This window comes from Lissotriton vulgaris, chromosome 12 (assembly GCF_964263255.1).
Source record: "Lissotriton vulgaris chromosome 12, aLisVul1.2, whole genome shotgun sequence".
NCBI lineage: Eukaryota > Metazoa > Chordata > Amphibia > Caudata > Salamandridae > Lissotriton > Lissotriton vulgaris.
The window spans coordinates 695,041,866-695,057,550 of record NC_141700.1 but is presented as its reverse complement, the minus strand read 5'-3'; the positions used below and the strand labels follow the sequence as shown (position 1 = coordinate 695,057,550).

At 46.3% G+C, this 15,685-nt stretch overlaps 1 protein-coding gene across 4 annotated transcripts in view; it reads left to right on the top strand.

Annotated features, from left to right (window-relative positions):
* Positions 1–5,859: 5,859 nt before the first annotated feature.
* The window catches only part of CMIP (c-Maf inducing protein), a 559,349-nt gene continuing 549,523 nt past the window's right edge, over positions 5,860–15,685 (top strand). The window contains exon 1 of one of the 4 annotated variants that reach the window (XM_086945892.1): positions 5,860–8,054. In XM_086945892.1, coding sequence (XP_086802018.1) covers positions 7,758–8,054 — 297 coding nt within the window. In that variant the 5' untranslated portion in view covers positions 5,860–7,757. The remainder of the gene's footprint in view (positions 8,055–15,685) is intronic. The other 3 variants (XM_086945891.1, XM_086945890.1, XM_086945893.1) reach the window with 3 other exon arrangements.

The following is a 15,685-nucleotide window of genomic DNA, read 5'->3' as shown; positions in this document are numbered from 1 at the left end:
TGATGCGGCCACCAGGGAAAGGGGAGTAACCCTGAACTAGTTACACTAAGGAAGGTGGGAAGGGATATACCTGCAAACTACTAGATCCCCAACCTCAAGGGGAATTGTGTTGTTGCTTCAGAATGTCATATTCCTTTGCATATGTAGAGTTAGAAATGCAATACTAAAGTTTCTTATAAAACAAGTATTTTACTGGATATTGATTTATTGTTTGTACAATCTGCACACTGAGCAATGAGTCTTGTTCACAGACCTGTATCTACATCCCCCCCAAGGGAGCTTTACTGCTCAGTCACAGCTACCGCTGAGAGTCAAGTGCAGTAGTGGTACTTGGCCCAATTGAGCAGTATCCATAGTAGGTTGGACTCCGGGACATCAGTAGTAACAGGCCTCACCCGCCACTGTTGGGCTCAGTAGCTCCTGCATGCCTGTGGCCTTCTGAAAGGGGTTCTGACAGAACTGCAGGTCACCGCTGCAGTTCGGTGGCAGAGTTGAGTGTGACCCTACTGGATAGTGGGGAGTTGCTAAAAGACTGGGTGGAGGTTCATTGTGTGTTGTGCGTAGAAGCCCTGACAAGCACGAGGTGCTATATGTCAACAGTGAGGTGCATTTGCAGAGTTGTGTTAGGGCTCAGTTCTGTGCATTAGCAGAGTTGTGTTAGGGCTCAGTTCTGTGCATTTGCAGAGATGTGTTAGGGCTCAGTTCTGTGCATTTGCAGAGATGTGTTAGGGCTCAGTTCTGCACATAAGCATGATCCCATGAGAATATTCTGCCAGTTGCACTTGAATGCACTGTAAAGGAGGCGGTCCATCAATTATATACACTGTCTACAGTAAAGGACATGGCCTCATTTGGGAAGTTCATCCAAGAGACACGGTCTAAGTTGATGGCCACTCAGGGCTTACATGAATAGAGACTCCGTAGATGCACAGACTATTTCGCTAACACATTCCCTGTTTTAACTTTTGTAATTCTTTTTTATACGTTTGTTTTAATGTAATGGTTTTGAGTAACCAAACAATAAAAAGCTATTCATTCATTCATTCATTCACTTGAATGAGTGTTGTATATATATATCTTGCTACCACAGTCTTACAGCTTTAGCACATGGGCTGCAAGTAATAGTTGTCTAACATCTGAGCGGTAGTGGCAGCTGTTAAAGAATGTTAATACTGCAAAGAGATTAGCATAGCAGGCTGAGTAGTAGAGCCCTGATGAAGGAGAAGGATGAATATTTCAATTCATTAAGCCATACTGAGTTTTATGAAACTGTTAATGAGATTAATAATTGATCACGGAAGAAAGCCTCAACAGCGTTGTTTCCTCGTCCATCAGGATTTGCATAAAGAGTTAGTTTGTGTGAATTAAATGGCTGCCCAACATAGTGTCTTAGCCTTAGAGAATTTTAGGATAGATATGTAGGTATAAATATCGTACAATGCCAGGAGATTAGATTAAAACAGATGCATAATATAATATGTAGAGAAATGAAGTTGTTGTGTCCCAAGAAATATGCATTGTGTATGATGCTTTTTTGTATTTGAGAAACAGATTATGAAAAGATACTATTAGTTATTTTCCCAATAATTAGTATAATATTCAAAAAAGAACATTTGAATGAATTTAAGCAATTCAAAAGCAATGTTGAAAAGGAGAATCAATGTATAAAGAAAACCTGTTAAACTTCCATTTACAGGTAATTGCCAAATTAAATAAATGTATGCAGCCCAACAAACTCCAGATACTCAAGAGCGACTCCTTACAGCCGTCTATAGTAAATGGGCCACCAGAGAAGAAGGAGGCTGTGACAGAGGGAGTACACTCTGGACGTGCAACCAGCGCCCCAACAAACCCGAGTGGAGGACAGAAGAATGTTGATAGCTGGTATCTGAATATTCCCTACACACGTTTTAAAACCAGACTTTAAGACCTCGTCCAAAAAGAATTGCCCAGCAGTTTCATCTGTGTTCAACTGAGAACAAGGCTGTAAGTGTATTCCTTATGTACCACTTAACAATATGTCAACACAGGAGACAACAGAATAGAAATGGCCTTTGGGCTATAGGGAAACCGCACAGACCACTGACATTTCGTAGATGTGGAAAAGGCATTTTTAATGGAAAAGGTGCACATCGCAATCCATACATAATCCTGGTCAGCTGCCATACAAAACTATACATTGCTCAGTGCCTGCCACATTGGCGTACCCCTGCCTCTAATATTCCCTCCTAACCTAACCCCACCATCAGGGCCAGCTTTAGTGATGATGGGGCCTGGTGCAACAATGTTTTTTGGCGCCCCCTCCCCCAACCCCCAATATGACCTCCTCCCTGGATTCCTAAAATCCCACCCGGCAAAAGTGCCCCTCATCTTTACATAGCCCCTCTCTCAAATACATTTAATTTAATTTAAAGCACTGGTAACGGCTGGTTTTACTAATCCACTCAGCTAGCCACATAAAATACAGATCTGTTCTTTGTGGCAGGCATATTACCCTCTGCGCTTCTTTATGGCGAGTCAAAACTGTCACTAGACAAAACTCGATATCTGTCTCTCACTAGCAGGAACATTAACCATAAGGGTTATCATGACATTTTTATTGCTGCCTGAAAGCTGGACACACAAGGAACTCTGTAGCAGGTGTTTTAAAATCGTACATTATTGCTAAACACCAGTGGCATAACAAAAGTTTAAGGGGACCCTCTGCAATGTACACGGAGGTGCCCCGCTCAGGATTTCATCCCGCTCCGGATTTCATTTGGAGCGCTCAGGCCTTAGTACTGTGCTGAAGGAGCCACCTGCAGCGGGGCATGCGGGGACTGTGTTATGCCCCTGCTAAACACAGCACCCTACCTGAGGTCAGCTCCCAGTGCGGCCGCAGGTTCAACTCCCTGACTGTGCTGAATAGTCTTGTGTTGCAGGCTAGCTCATTGAGACCCTCACAGGTGAGAAGTCGTGCTCAACAAGATTACTGATTGATGTTTGCAGGCTGTGCAGGGTCCAAGCTGTACTGAACTCTTAGGACCATAAGCTACGATCTCCAATTTCTGTCTGTGCTACAGAGCATTAGCTCTGCTGCAGATTTTGGGTTTCAAGCCGTACTACACATGCTTAGATCATTGTCATGCACTGCAGAGTTTCAGGTCATTTCGTGGATATAATTTAGGGATTGCCAGAGGTCACAGCTGTGACCCTGGCTTGCCCCTGTGACCCCTGGTTTCAGAGGTGACAAAAGCAGAGTAAATAACAGAAGGTAAAGAGTGCCCTGATGAGCAGGTTACTTTCTGCTGCTCTGTATGGGACATTATACTTTCTGTTCCAGTTCAGGGAGTACCAGGCCTGGCAGTTCCGGCTGGACTGTTGCTATTGGAGCAGGGTCAAGACTGATTTGCATATGGCTCGGTCCAGACAGAGGTGGCATGACGGGCGAACAACAATGGATTGGGATACAGCCCAAGCAATGGCAAGTGGCTGAGAATAATCAAGCATTCCACCCATCACCTTGTTGTTGTTGGTGATGCATTTGCCACCCTAAGCGCAACGGGTGCCCAGACGTGGATCCAGTGCTTACTGTGCGACTGAAGTCAGCTACACCTGAGGCTTGCAGTTCGGGCTGGACTGATCCTAATGGGGCAAAATTGATTTGCATATCACTTAGTCCAAACTAACGTGGCGTGATGGGCAAAAAACGATGGACTGGAGTGCAGCCCCAAGCGATTGCCAGTGGCTGAGATTAATTCAAACAATCATTCCATCTATCACTTTGATATAGTTACAATATGTCGAAACAAAATGTGAATATTGAACAGACAGATAAAGAGAGCTGATCCAAAGCCCAACGCTAAATGTATATATATTTATTTTTTATGATTTTATTTTTATTTCACTGTATGGCAGTGGCGAAACAACTTAACCACTCCCAAGGCCATACCTAAGGATACATTTGAAAAAGAAAATAGTCCTCATGTTTGCTGAGTGTGATGATTCCTTACGAGTGATCTTAATTCAAAACTTGTTAACAAATGGTAAGGAGCAATTCAAGCCGGTAAGGTAGTTCATACTCAGTATGTGGTCTATGTGGATTAATACCGGTAGGCATGACCACTATACTTTTTGACTGGGTGTGAGTGTTTGATTGGTTCAGATGCTCCGTCCATCACCACCCCCTTTTGTACCGCTTTGTTCGCCATAAGTTGGCAGGGTATGCTCAGACGTGAGTCCCTTGCTCACTTTGCCACTGGATTCAAGCAAGCCTGGCTGAAGACGGCTGTAATGCCAGAAACCGGTGCTAGGAAGCTTGTTTCCGGTCCAGGGAAGCCATGGCTTGGCAGTTCGGGGTGGACTGTTCCCATGAGGCACAGGGTCAGACTGATTTACATATGGCCATGTCTGAACAGGGGTGGCAGAGTGGGCTAAAGAACGGTGATGGATTAAACCCAGATCTGTTGACTTGGGTGTGAGTGTTTGATTGGTTCGGATGCTCCGTCCATCACCACCCCCTTTTGTACTGCACAATTCATTTAAGGCTGCTTTTTCTGAATGTTCCAGGTATTTATCAATGCACTATTATCTTTGAATTATACATACACTAGGCTTCAGTGACAAAAAATAGTGTGATGTAATCAGGGTTAAGGCCATGTGGCGTCACTTCCTGAGATTCGGGTTAAAGAGTCCTATGGTGTTGCCCCCGGTATTTCGGAGAGCCAGCACCCATAGGCCACACGCTCAGATTGATGGATACTGTGCTGTCTCAAGTCTTGGGCTATGATCAGGGCTTTAAGTGGGCCGGGTCTCACCAGTGCTGAGCATCAGCAGATTTTTTAAAGGGGGCCTCGAACCGGGTCCCTATCGGGCTCTGTTTTGTGCCCTGGCACAGGCGGTCCGTCTTTTCCCTGGACTGCAGTGACAACAGGCATATCCTGTGCTCACTCTGCTCCCTTATCACTCCTGGAGAAGTTAGGGCATGACGTCATGTCAGGTGAGCGTTGTAGGGGAAGGGAAATCTTTTAAAGAGAGTCGTTGTCTCTCTGGATTTCCATTCTCTTTTAAAAAAAACTCAGGAGCAGCAACATTGTCACCAGTGCTTTCAGTCGAGGCTTTTTCAATGTTATATACAAGCCATAGCTGCTGCTTATTTATCTGATGCAACTAACAACCGTTGACAAAGTCAATAGTCCTGACTTGTTGTAGGTATGATGTTAATTGTTCTATCATATATCTGGATGCATATGACAGAAACATCAAAATAAAAGTCGACCGGCACACTATGCTAAGCACAGATTTTTAACTTACCTGTTTTTAAGCCACGCCCTAATTACATCAGCCGCGCCCCTTTGAGAGACCACCCCCAGTTTTTTCATCCCACTTAAAGCCCTGGCTATGGTGGATAGTTTCCATGTTGGGCGCGCGCTGCACACTGCAGGGTCCCAGCAGCACTGCACTATTAGCGCCCTGTGCTCCACCCGCTGGCCTGGGGTCACTGGTCCTGCAGCACCTTAGGTGACTGTCATGCGCAGTGCAGCTGCACGCACGCGGACAGTGTGACGTTCTCTCCCGGGCCCCGCTGTACCCCGCACCTCAACAGGCCTGCCGCCGCGTGACTTTCCTCTCTAGGGACAGGGTCCAAGCCCAGCTCTACGCGGAACCCTCTCCCTCAGGGTGAGCTAACCTCCTACTTTCCACATCCGGGTTGTAACGAGCCCTTCGCAAGTTCTACCCTACAGCTCCCCTGCTGCCTACCTCTCCCCGGAGCCCGCCCATCCCCAAAACCCTCCTTCCAAAGGAAGCGGGCAGGGCTGGATCCCCCGCCATTGACGTCAGCAGCGAGGCCACGTGACTCCGAAGGAGCACCAGCAGCTCGGGCGGGGGGGAAGCGCGCTCACCGCACGCGCACACACTGACAGGCGCAGACACGCAGCCACAGAGGGGCGCACTGATTCAGTGACACATGCAGACGCACCGAGGCAGGCATGTAGAGGCGTGCGTTGACATACAAGCGCCCACACGGTGACAGGCCCACGCAGCGACCGAGACACACACACAAAGTGACAGTGAGGAATCTACTCCTCCATGTTGAGGAACACACCGTGGCACACGTGCACAGCGACAGGGAAAAGGACAACCCGAAAACCTCGGAGGTACAGGGCACATACAGAGATAGGTACACAGTGAAGGAGGAAAACCAAACAGAGGTATGCATTGAGAGACACACAGGAGACCTTGATGCACACACAGCAAGCTAAAAAAAACACGTACACGTTGAATCAAGCATAAAGGCCGTGACAAAAAGGCACACGTTGTAGCAGTCACAGTAAGGGACAAGCAAAAGCAACAATAATGTGACACACACACGGTGGCATACAGGTTCAGCTCCGAGTAAAAATGCACAAATGGACAAGAATAACACGACGACAAGCTCGGTGACAGGTAAAGCAAAGTGACAGAAACAGATGGACGCAAATTGATTGCCACAAACCAGCATGGACAGGAAAACATGCACGAGGCAAAATGCCCTCGCTAGGGGGGCATGGTGAGAAAAAGGACATACAATGACATGGAGGCAAGTAAACACACAATGACATACAGGTAGTGACAGGACCACAAACTAGCAGTGACGTACAGACAACGACATAAGCACACGGTAAAAGACATATACTGTGTGACGCGCACGACAAAAACGTTAAGTGACTGGCGTACACACGCATAACAGTGACAAGCACGCTCAGTGTCCACACGACAGATGTGTAAATTATAATGACATGCACACAGGTAGGATGGAAGACACACAGACACGCACACAGTAAAGTGCACAAAATAAGGACACACAGTGACACGCACGTAAATTCGTTGCACCCACAGTGCAACCGCCATTCCCAGCAGATTTACACACACAGAGACTCGCTGTGACAAGTGCCCCCTCCCACAATCACGGTAAAAGGCGTTCCTTCAAACTCCCCGCCCCTCGCCCCTCCGAGACTCTCACACTCGGACAGAAGTAGACACAGTGATAACGCCCTCCAGCAGATAGGCACAGCACGCACCAACACACACACGGTGATAGTCACACACCCACCCCCTGGCAGTGAGAGCGCCCTCCACTAGCAATCACGGTGAAAGACGGCCCTCCCCCGCCCCCTGCTAAACGTACACTGAGACCGTGGTAGCCACACTGACAGGCGCACGCACACACACACATATACAAACTCACACGGCAGCCTCCCCGTCACACACGGAAGAGCCCTCGGGTCCAGCTCGGTGAGCCGCAGCGCCGCCCGCACCGGAGCCACTGATCGGAGGGACCCAGCGTGAGGGGAGCTCGGAGAGGCAGGGAGGAGAGAGACGAGCAGCCAGGAGGAGAGAGGCGGAAAGGGAGTGCGGAGGCGCCCAGAAGCCAGGGGAAGACAGGGGCGAGCGGAACCGGGGGGCATCGAGCGACGAGGGAGAAGAGGACCGTGGAGCCCGGGAGAGCCCTTCCCGGAGCGCTGTGAGTCATGGACTGGCGAAGGTGAGGCTGGAGAGGAGGGAGCGACGGGTGTCCGGGTAGGCTCTAGAGGAGGAGAGCGCCCGGGTGATCCGAGGGAGCCGGGGAGGAGAGGAGGAGCGCGGGGACACGGAGATGAGCCTGGGCCCGCGGAGAGCAAACCCGGATATCCAAGGATTTGATTTCTGATGTTTTTTGGGGGCAGGTTTTGTCCCCCTCTACCTCCCTGTGGTTGTGTGATTTGCTTTTGACGCGGGCTGGAGAAGCCTCCACAGCCATGGATTTCAGCGCCCCCGGGGGCCCGGAGCACAGACAGACTGAGGAGAGCAGGCCCCTGCTGGCCGACATGTCCGCCGCCCTCCCGGAGGGCACCAAGGTGGGGGCCGGGCCCTGCCGACGGACCTTGCTGCACGGCAGCGGCATGAGGTACAAGCTGCTGCAGGAAGGCGACATCCAGGTGTGTGTCATTCGGCACCCCCGCACCTTCCTGAGCAAGATCCTGAGCTCCAAGTACCTGAGGAGATGGGAACCCCACCACCTGAGCCTGGCCCCCCAGGGGCTGCTCTCTGCCACGGTGAGTGCCTGTAGGGGGCGCTGTAAGGGGAGCACCCGTGGATGGAGTGCTGGGATAGCCCGCGTGCGTAATGTGTTCACCTGTGGCAGAAGCACCTTTTTTTTCAGCTTAGGATCCATCTACTGGTGGGTGGATGGGGGGCAGTAACATAGCCTGCCGACAGGGTGTGCTGTCTGACACAGTGAGAGCATGCAGGGGGGTGTCTACTGTGCGTCGATGGGGGGGTCCTGCGTACGTGAGCGACCCTTTTAAGCAGGGCCGCAGTGTCAAGATGGGACCACCACCCCTGCGACTGGCCTGTGTGGGCTGCTGCCTGCAAAGATCGGTGCTCAAGGAGAGAGTGACAGGAAGAGGAAGTAGCTTGGGGTTGCAGTGAGGGTCTGAAACGGCCCAGTGTGCAGAGGTTAGAAGAAGGAGTTGGTAAGACCCCCTAGGTAGGGCATCGGGGCCCCCTACCCTGATCTGTTCTCGCTGATCTGGTCCCCTACCCTGCCATACTCGCGCTGCTCTGACCCCCTTGTAAACCGCACCAGGGTGAGAGTAGATGAAGTGTTATGAGCTTTGTATTTTCCACCAATGTAAATACTTCATCTCCCTGTCACTCCTCCTGTCCCGCTCACATTGTAAACACTTCTGTCTCACTCACCCACACTACAAACATGTCAAGTCACACACTGTAAGCAGTTGTTTCAGCAACTCCCCCTGGCTCACTCACACTGTACACACTTCACTCACTCACACACTACAAACATGTCATGTCACACACTGTAAACAGTTGTTTCACCAGCTCCCCCTGGCTCACTCACACTGTACACATTTCATTCACTCACCCACACCACAGTCAATTCCCACCTCACACAGTAAGCACTTCTGGTCTGTCACCCTGTCTCACTCACAAAATAAACCCTTCTGTCTCACTCATCAACACTACAAACATGTCATGTCACATTGTAAACACTTATTGTCTCAGTCACCCCTGTCTCACTCACAATATAAACACTTGCCTCACTCGCCCGTACTACAGAGTTCCTGCCACACACTGTAAACACGTTTTGTTTTGGTCACACCTGTCTCACTCACAAAATAAACCCTTCTGTCTCACTCATCCACACCACAAACATGCCATGTCGCACTGTAAACACTTATTGTCTCAGTCATCCCTGTCTCCCTCCCAATGTACACACTTCACTCACTCATCCACACTAGAAACATGTCATGTCACACTGTAAACAGTTCTTGTCTCTAACTGCTCCTGGCTTTCTCACAGTGTAAACACTTCGCTCACTCACCCACTCTATAATCAGTTCCCCTCACCCACTGTAAACATCTATTGTCTGTCGTCATGTCCCACACTACAAGCTGGTCATGTCAGCTGGAAGTACTCCCCTGTCTAACTCCTGCTGCCAACAGGTTTGTGCACACTGAAACAACGCCTCTGTCACACTCCCACTGTAAACATTTATTTGTCAGACCAATACTGTAAAAAACCCTCTGTCTTTGCTCACAAGGTAAACATTTCCCTTCAGGGCTCACTGTAAAGGTGCCCTGCCTGCTTCATGCTTTTGAACCGTTCAGTTTCACTTCTTACACTGTAAACACTTCTCCATGTGAGTCTCAGTGTAAACACTTCCATATTCCACTTACATTGGAAACAATTACTGTCTCAATTTTACAGATGAAATACTCTTATCTTGCCTTGAAAAGCCCTCGCTTTACCCTCTCTGTGGAATCTTCTGACTCATGCTGTGAACACTTTCCGGTCTCACGTACTCCATAGACCGGTCTCACTGACACGTTGAAACCACTTCTTTTTCGTGCTGTAAACATTTTTGTTACACTCACACTGTCATCTGTCTGTCAGACACTGCAGAGTTACTGATGTCTGTGATGCAGTAGATACAACTTTTATCTATCCAGTGAATAGTGATTTTTTTTCTCTCGCTGGAAACATTGCTATGTTTCACCCCCCCCCCCCCCCCCTGTGTACACTTTGCTTTACACCGTGAACAACTATTTGCTGTAAACATTTAATTCAAAATTATGCTAAAAAACGTGACTCACTCATACTGTAAAATCCTCCTTTCTCACACTGTGAACACGTCTCACCCACACCACAAGCAGGCCTCTGCCTCACCCGCATTGTATATACCCGCCAACCTACTCAAATGTCACCCTATATCTTCCTCAGTCACACTGTAGTTACGCCTACGTCTGTTCTCACTGGTACATGTCTGTTCTCACTGGTAAATAGTTTCTGTCTTAAACGGACTATGACTAATTGCTCACGTAATTACGATGACAGTTTCTTTGTCTCACTCATATCGCAACTACTTCCTGTTTCTCACTTAAACACTTCCTGTCATGCCCATACTAACCCCCTCTATTCCTCACTCGTGCTGTACACTTCTTGTCATGCTCACACTTTGGCCACATCCTTTTCCCCACGTCACCCATGTCTTACTCATTTTAAACACATCCTATCAGACACAAACCCATTAAAAACCTACAGTTTCACACTGTAAATACTTCTTACACTGTTCACCTTGGCGACACTTTCTGTTTTATGCTATAAAAATCTTATCCCGACTCTCTTTAAACACCTCGTTCTTTACTGGTAAACTTATTAGCCACATTGCACACTATATGTTGACACTGCGAATGTCTGTCACACTGTAAGCACTTCTATGTCGGTGATATTGCACATAGGCGTGTTTTCACAACATCTCGTGCATCTAGTTTATACACTATGAACATCTGTTTACAAACTATAGATGTCTGTATCACACACTGCAAACACCTTATGTTTCACACACTATAAACCTCTCCAGTTTTCACACTATAGATGCCGGTTTCACACACAGTAAACAGTCTGTTCCCCATATAGAAGCCTGTCTCAAACACTTCAAAACCCTTATGTTTGACATACTATAAACATCTCTAGTTTACAGACTATAGATGCCTGTTTCACACACTGGAAACACCGCCCGTTCCACACTATGGAAGCTTGTCTCACACACTTTAAACACCTTATGTTTCACATAATATAAACACACTATCCACACTATTGGCGCCTCTGTTTGTCACACTGTAAACACTTCCTGTTTCACACTGTAGACGCCTCTGTTTGTCACACATCCAACACCTCCTGTTCCACACTATGGGTGCCTCTGTTTGTCACACAGTAAACACCTCCTGTTACACACTGTGGATGCCTCTGTTAGTCACACTGTAAACACCTCCTGTTCCACACTATGGCTGCCTCTGTTTGTCACACTGTAAACACCTCCTGTTCCACACTATGGGCGCCTCTGTTTGTCACACTGCTAGCACCTCCTGTTTCACACTATGGGTGCCTCTGTCACACAGTAAACACCTCCTGTTCCACACTGTAGAGGCCTGTTAGTCACACTGTAAACACCTCCTGTTCCACACTATTGCTGCCTCTGTTTGTCACACTGTAAACACCTCCTGTTCCACACTATTGCTGCCTCTGTTTGTCACACTGTAAACATTTCCGGTGTTCACAATATCGATGCCTCAGTTTCACACCCCGAAAACGCCTCATGTTTCTAAACTATAAATGACTGTGGTTCATACACTGAAAATACTTCGAGTTTCACTTGGTTCTCAAACCAGCTTTACAGTTTGATCGTAGCACCCCCCGTGTCATAGGGTATACAAGTAGAAATGTTGTTGAACACGTTCAGAGTGACAACAATCTATTTTCCCGAAAGAAAAAACGGTGTCTTTTGTCTACACCAACAAACGTGCGCGGGGTAGCTAAGAGTCCCTTTCCGCAACTGGTGATAGATTTTATTTCTTCGCGGACGACTTTTTATTCTTCTCAGGATGTGTGTGTGATTGCACGCCTCTAATCGAAAGGGGCATGTGCAGTAAAACCGCCTTTGTTTACGTGATTTAAAGTTGGCAGTAATTGTAAGCGATGAAAAAGTAACCATCGCACTGGTTGGTGTTCGTGGGTGACTTATCCTCGAGTTTTAAGGAAGGAGACGTCTTCATTTCCGTAAATGCAAGTTAGCAAGTATTGCTCGGTTTCTAATTCTTCAAGTGTATTCGTAACACAGCTGCTGAAATTAGCTTGGGAGCGTCAAAATAATTAAGACTAGTGCGTTTAATAAGAGACGTCAATATTTATTTCCCATAACGCCATGCGAGTGTTTTAGTTCAGCTTTGTATGGGGCCCCTTTAAATGCGAATTGGGCACCTTTTGGTGGAATGAAATGGATAAGAGACCTTTTGTAATGGGAGATGTGGTACTGCTTTAGATTAAAAACTTGTTCATACACAAGGTTTGCCTTTCTGTTACAACTAATGACATCTGTCGTCTAAATCAATGAGGGACAAAATAGGATGTAACATTAAATTGGGCCTGAATTTCCATTTTACAGTGCGAGTAATCAGACTGAGCTTCAGTGTTTTTAGATTTCTGATTCGCCAATTTATTCCTATTTTTGTGAATCCTGGGTCTAAGCTTCCATTTTTATTTCCAGATATGTGCGTCCAAACTTTAACTGTATTTTGAGGCCTGCGTCTAAACCTGCATTTGTGTTTTTTTTTATCATATGGGGCACAAGCTAATGATTTTACTTTGAGATGAATTTCCTTCCTATCTCTCTTGGGAGAGTTTTTAGATCTTGGTTTGTCACTGCAGGTTTATAGCTGCTCTTAGTATGTTTGTGACTTCTACTCGTAAACATATGTAGTCTGCTCGACAGTGGGTCTTATCCACTAATGTCTTGTTGACATATTATGCTTTAATCAGAACTGTATATGTTATAGAGGTATACACAAGAATTCAAATGTACTGTTAAGTGCCTGATTGTGCAAGCCTGCTCATATATAGTTGTTTTATCTCCATGGTAGTGACTTTTGATGATGGTTTGTACAAGTTATCTACTTACAGTATTACTTTCCATGCACAATTCTGACTGCAAGAAGTGCGCATAGTAGCAATAAGCCACGAAGAGGTCTAGGGTTCATTTTGTATATATCGATGGGCATTATTACACTCCTATGTCAGACTTTAAGTTCATTGAAACATTCTTGATAAAATTCACAGGTTGCTATTGCTAGTTGAAAAAGCAAAACACGTCATGACAGAAGGGCGTGTTTTGATTTTATGTTTTGCAATTGTAAGCACCCTTTTGTTCCCTCCATAGGAGCACTTTATTATTATTTCTTGAATTAAATTGGTATGGAGCTACATGTTACTTGTTTGTTTTCAGTGTTGCCGCCAACTCATTTGGTTTATATTATTAGTTGAAATGTACTTGTCCTCCTCTTAATGGAGGCTCTCTTCAAGCGGTCTTGACTCCTTTTTATGCCCTGATGATGACCATCTCCTAATCCAGACACTTGGGGTCGAAACGTACACATTTTTCTAAAATCCTGCAGCTGTGTTAATTGTTATATACTGCAGGCTCCTTTAACAAAATGACTGTGTCAATTTGTTTAATTATACATAATGGTTCATCATACATCATTGCGTACCGTGCCGTCTGCACTTTCACAGCATACCATTTGTAACTATTGCCACCATTGTTATGAATGTTTTCCAGTAACCTACAGGCTACGGATCGACTCCAATATATGTATACATATAAATAGTAATTAATTTGCACACACTGATTTTCTTAGCATTGACTGAGGGTATTACTGCTGTTTCTTTGCATTGGTTTTAAATTGATTTACAAAAAGGTTGTCAAATGTTCCCCATGTGGAAATCTCAGCTATCCCTTCTCACCGGTTTCCCTATGGTATTTGGCTTGACCTGTCTTTTGAAATTGAATGACAAACCTAGATAACTCGAATGTCCAATTAAAAATAAACAAATGGCCTGGCTTTAAATCGCCCCAATGGAAGAATAATACTTACAGTAATGTCATGCCAATGAAAGACCATTGCTTCCAATCTCACTTGTTGTGCTTTTCGATATTGCTGTTATGTTTACCAACACATCATTATGTTGGAACAATTCCACTCCCCCACCACCACCAACAAACCGAATATTAGCCACTTGACTTGAACATTTTGTTTTAGGCCTTCGTTTACCATCAGTTGCCCTGGTTTGATCTACCAAAGAGTTTTGGGTGGCAATGCATTGTTTAAATTGTAAATTGCCTTAGATTAGGTGGCGGCGGTATAGCACAGCCCTCTTGTATTTTGGCTGGTGGGACAGGTTCATGATCACTTTGACGATGGTCTACCACCTTAAACAATCTTTCAGTCATATTGACATCCTTATTAAACCCCATGTGAGCTCAGGAGTGCTCTTAGTGCTAGGCACTACGGGGCACTAACGCAGCTATTCAGGACCACTGCTGGGTGCTCCACCTGCAGCTGACATGTTTAGAAGACATGGACTTACACCAAGGGTCCGTGATCCGGCCCATGTGCCCAGAATTATCATTCATAAGGGTTGCCAGGAGAGGCCCTTCAGTGGTCCTTTTCTGTCACTGTTTGGTCAAATTGATTTGTTAGACTTAATGCCCTAATTGGAGTGTTTGCTGTATGCAAAATAATTGGGTTGGTCCTCAAAAGGATGGAAGGCCGAGTCTCCATTGTTAGGATTTAAACTCAAGATCTCCAGACCACTATGTGTGTCAGCAGTGAGGACTGAACACCATAAGCCACCCAGGCCACAATTGTGTAGACGCGAAGTAGGTACGAAGTGTCTTTGTTGGGCTGGAGCACTCTTGCATGCTCTTGATTACCCTCTATGTGGACACTGCTGTGGCACCAGGATAAATGAACACATCATCATTTCCATTCTTGTGGTAATTTATCTTAACTTATTGTGCATTGGACATTCTGGGACCCTCATTGTCCGTGATTGTTGATTGTGCACGTTTGGATAAGAGGACCAGCATTTTTCTTTTCGCTGAATGGGCCCTTTAATAACATGTTCCATCGCACCTGCCAGTCCCAGACCTGAAAAGGAAAGATGTAAGAAACACTGCTCAGCATTACACCAAAAGAGTTGGGCTACCAACCTGAGGTGATCATTGCTAAAGGTAACTTGACCACCACACCCTTCCTATGGGGGCCTCCATTGGTGCAGGATTTCTTTTTTTTTTGGGGGGGAAAAAGTGAGAATTCAAATGCCCTTGTTCTTGGAGTTATTATGGCCAAGCAGATTCAGGAGCAAACAGAGGTTTGTGTTCGAATTGTGATTTTCTTTGCTGCGGTAATACTGAACCTTTGTCTTGCACACATTGTGCTGGGTAAAACCGGGTGGAATGTGTGTATACATGGAAAATACTGCACATTCTCATATTTGCACCTTGTAACAGTCAAAATTGGTATAACTCAGTTAGCCCATTTTCTGAGACGAGAATCTCAGAACGATGTGGTAATACGGCACACAGAGAAAAAGAACCCCCTGGGTATCCTTATTCCCCAGACTGCGCGGAATTACCACATAATTTTACCGCTTGTTGTAGTCCGAGCCCTCAGGTGTCCAAAAATGAAGGGCACATTTAATCGAGAGATCTGTGCTGACATCACTGATAGGATCGCTCACGGGATTACTCTTTGATTTGTCCTGAATTCTCAAGGTTAGGAATGTCAGTCAGTGCAAAAGGGGGAAATCTCCTTTATTATGGCTAGTG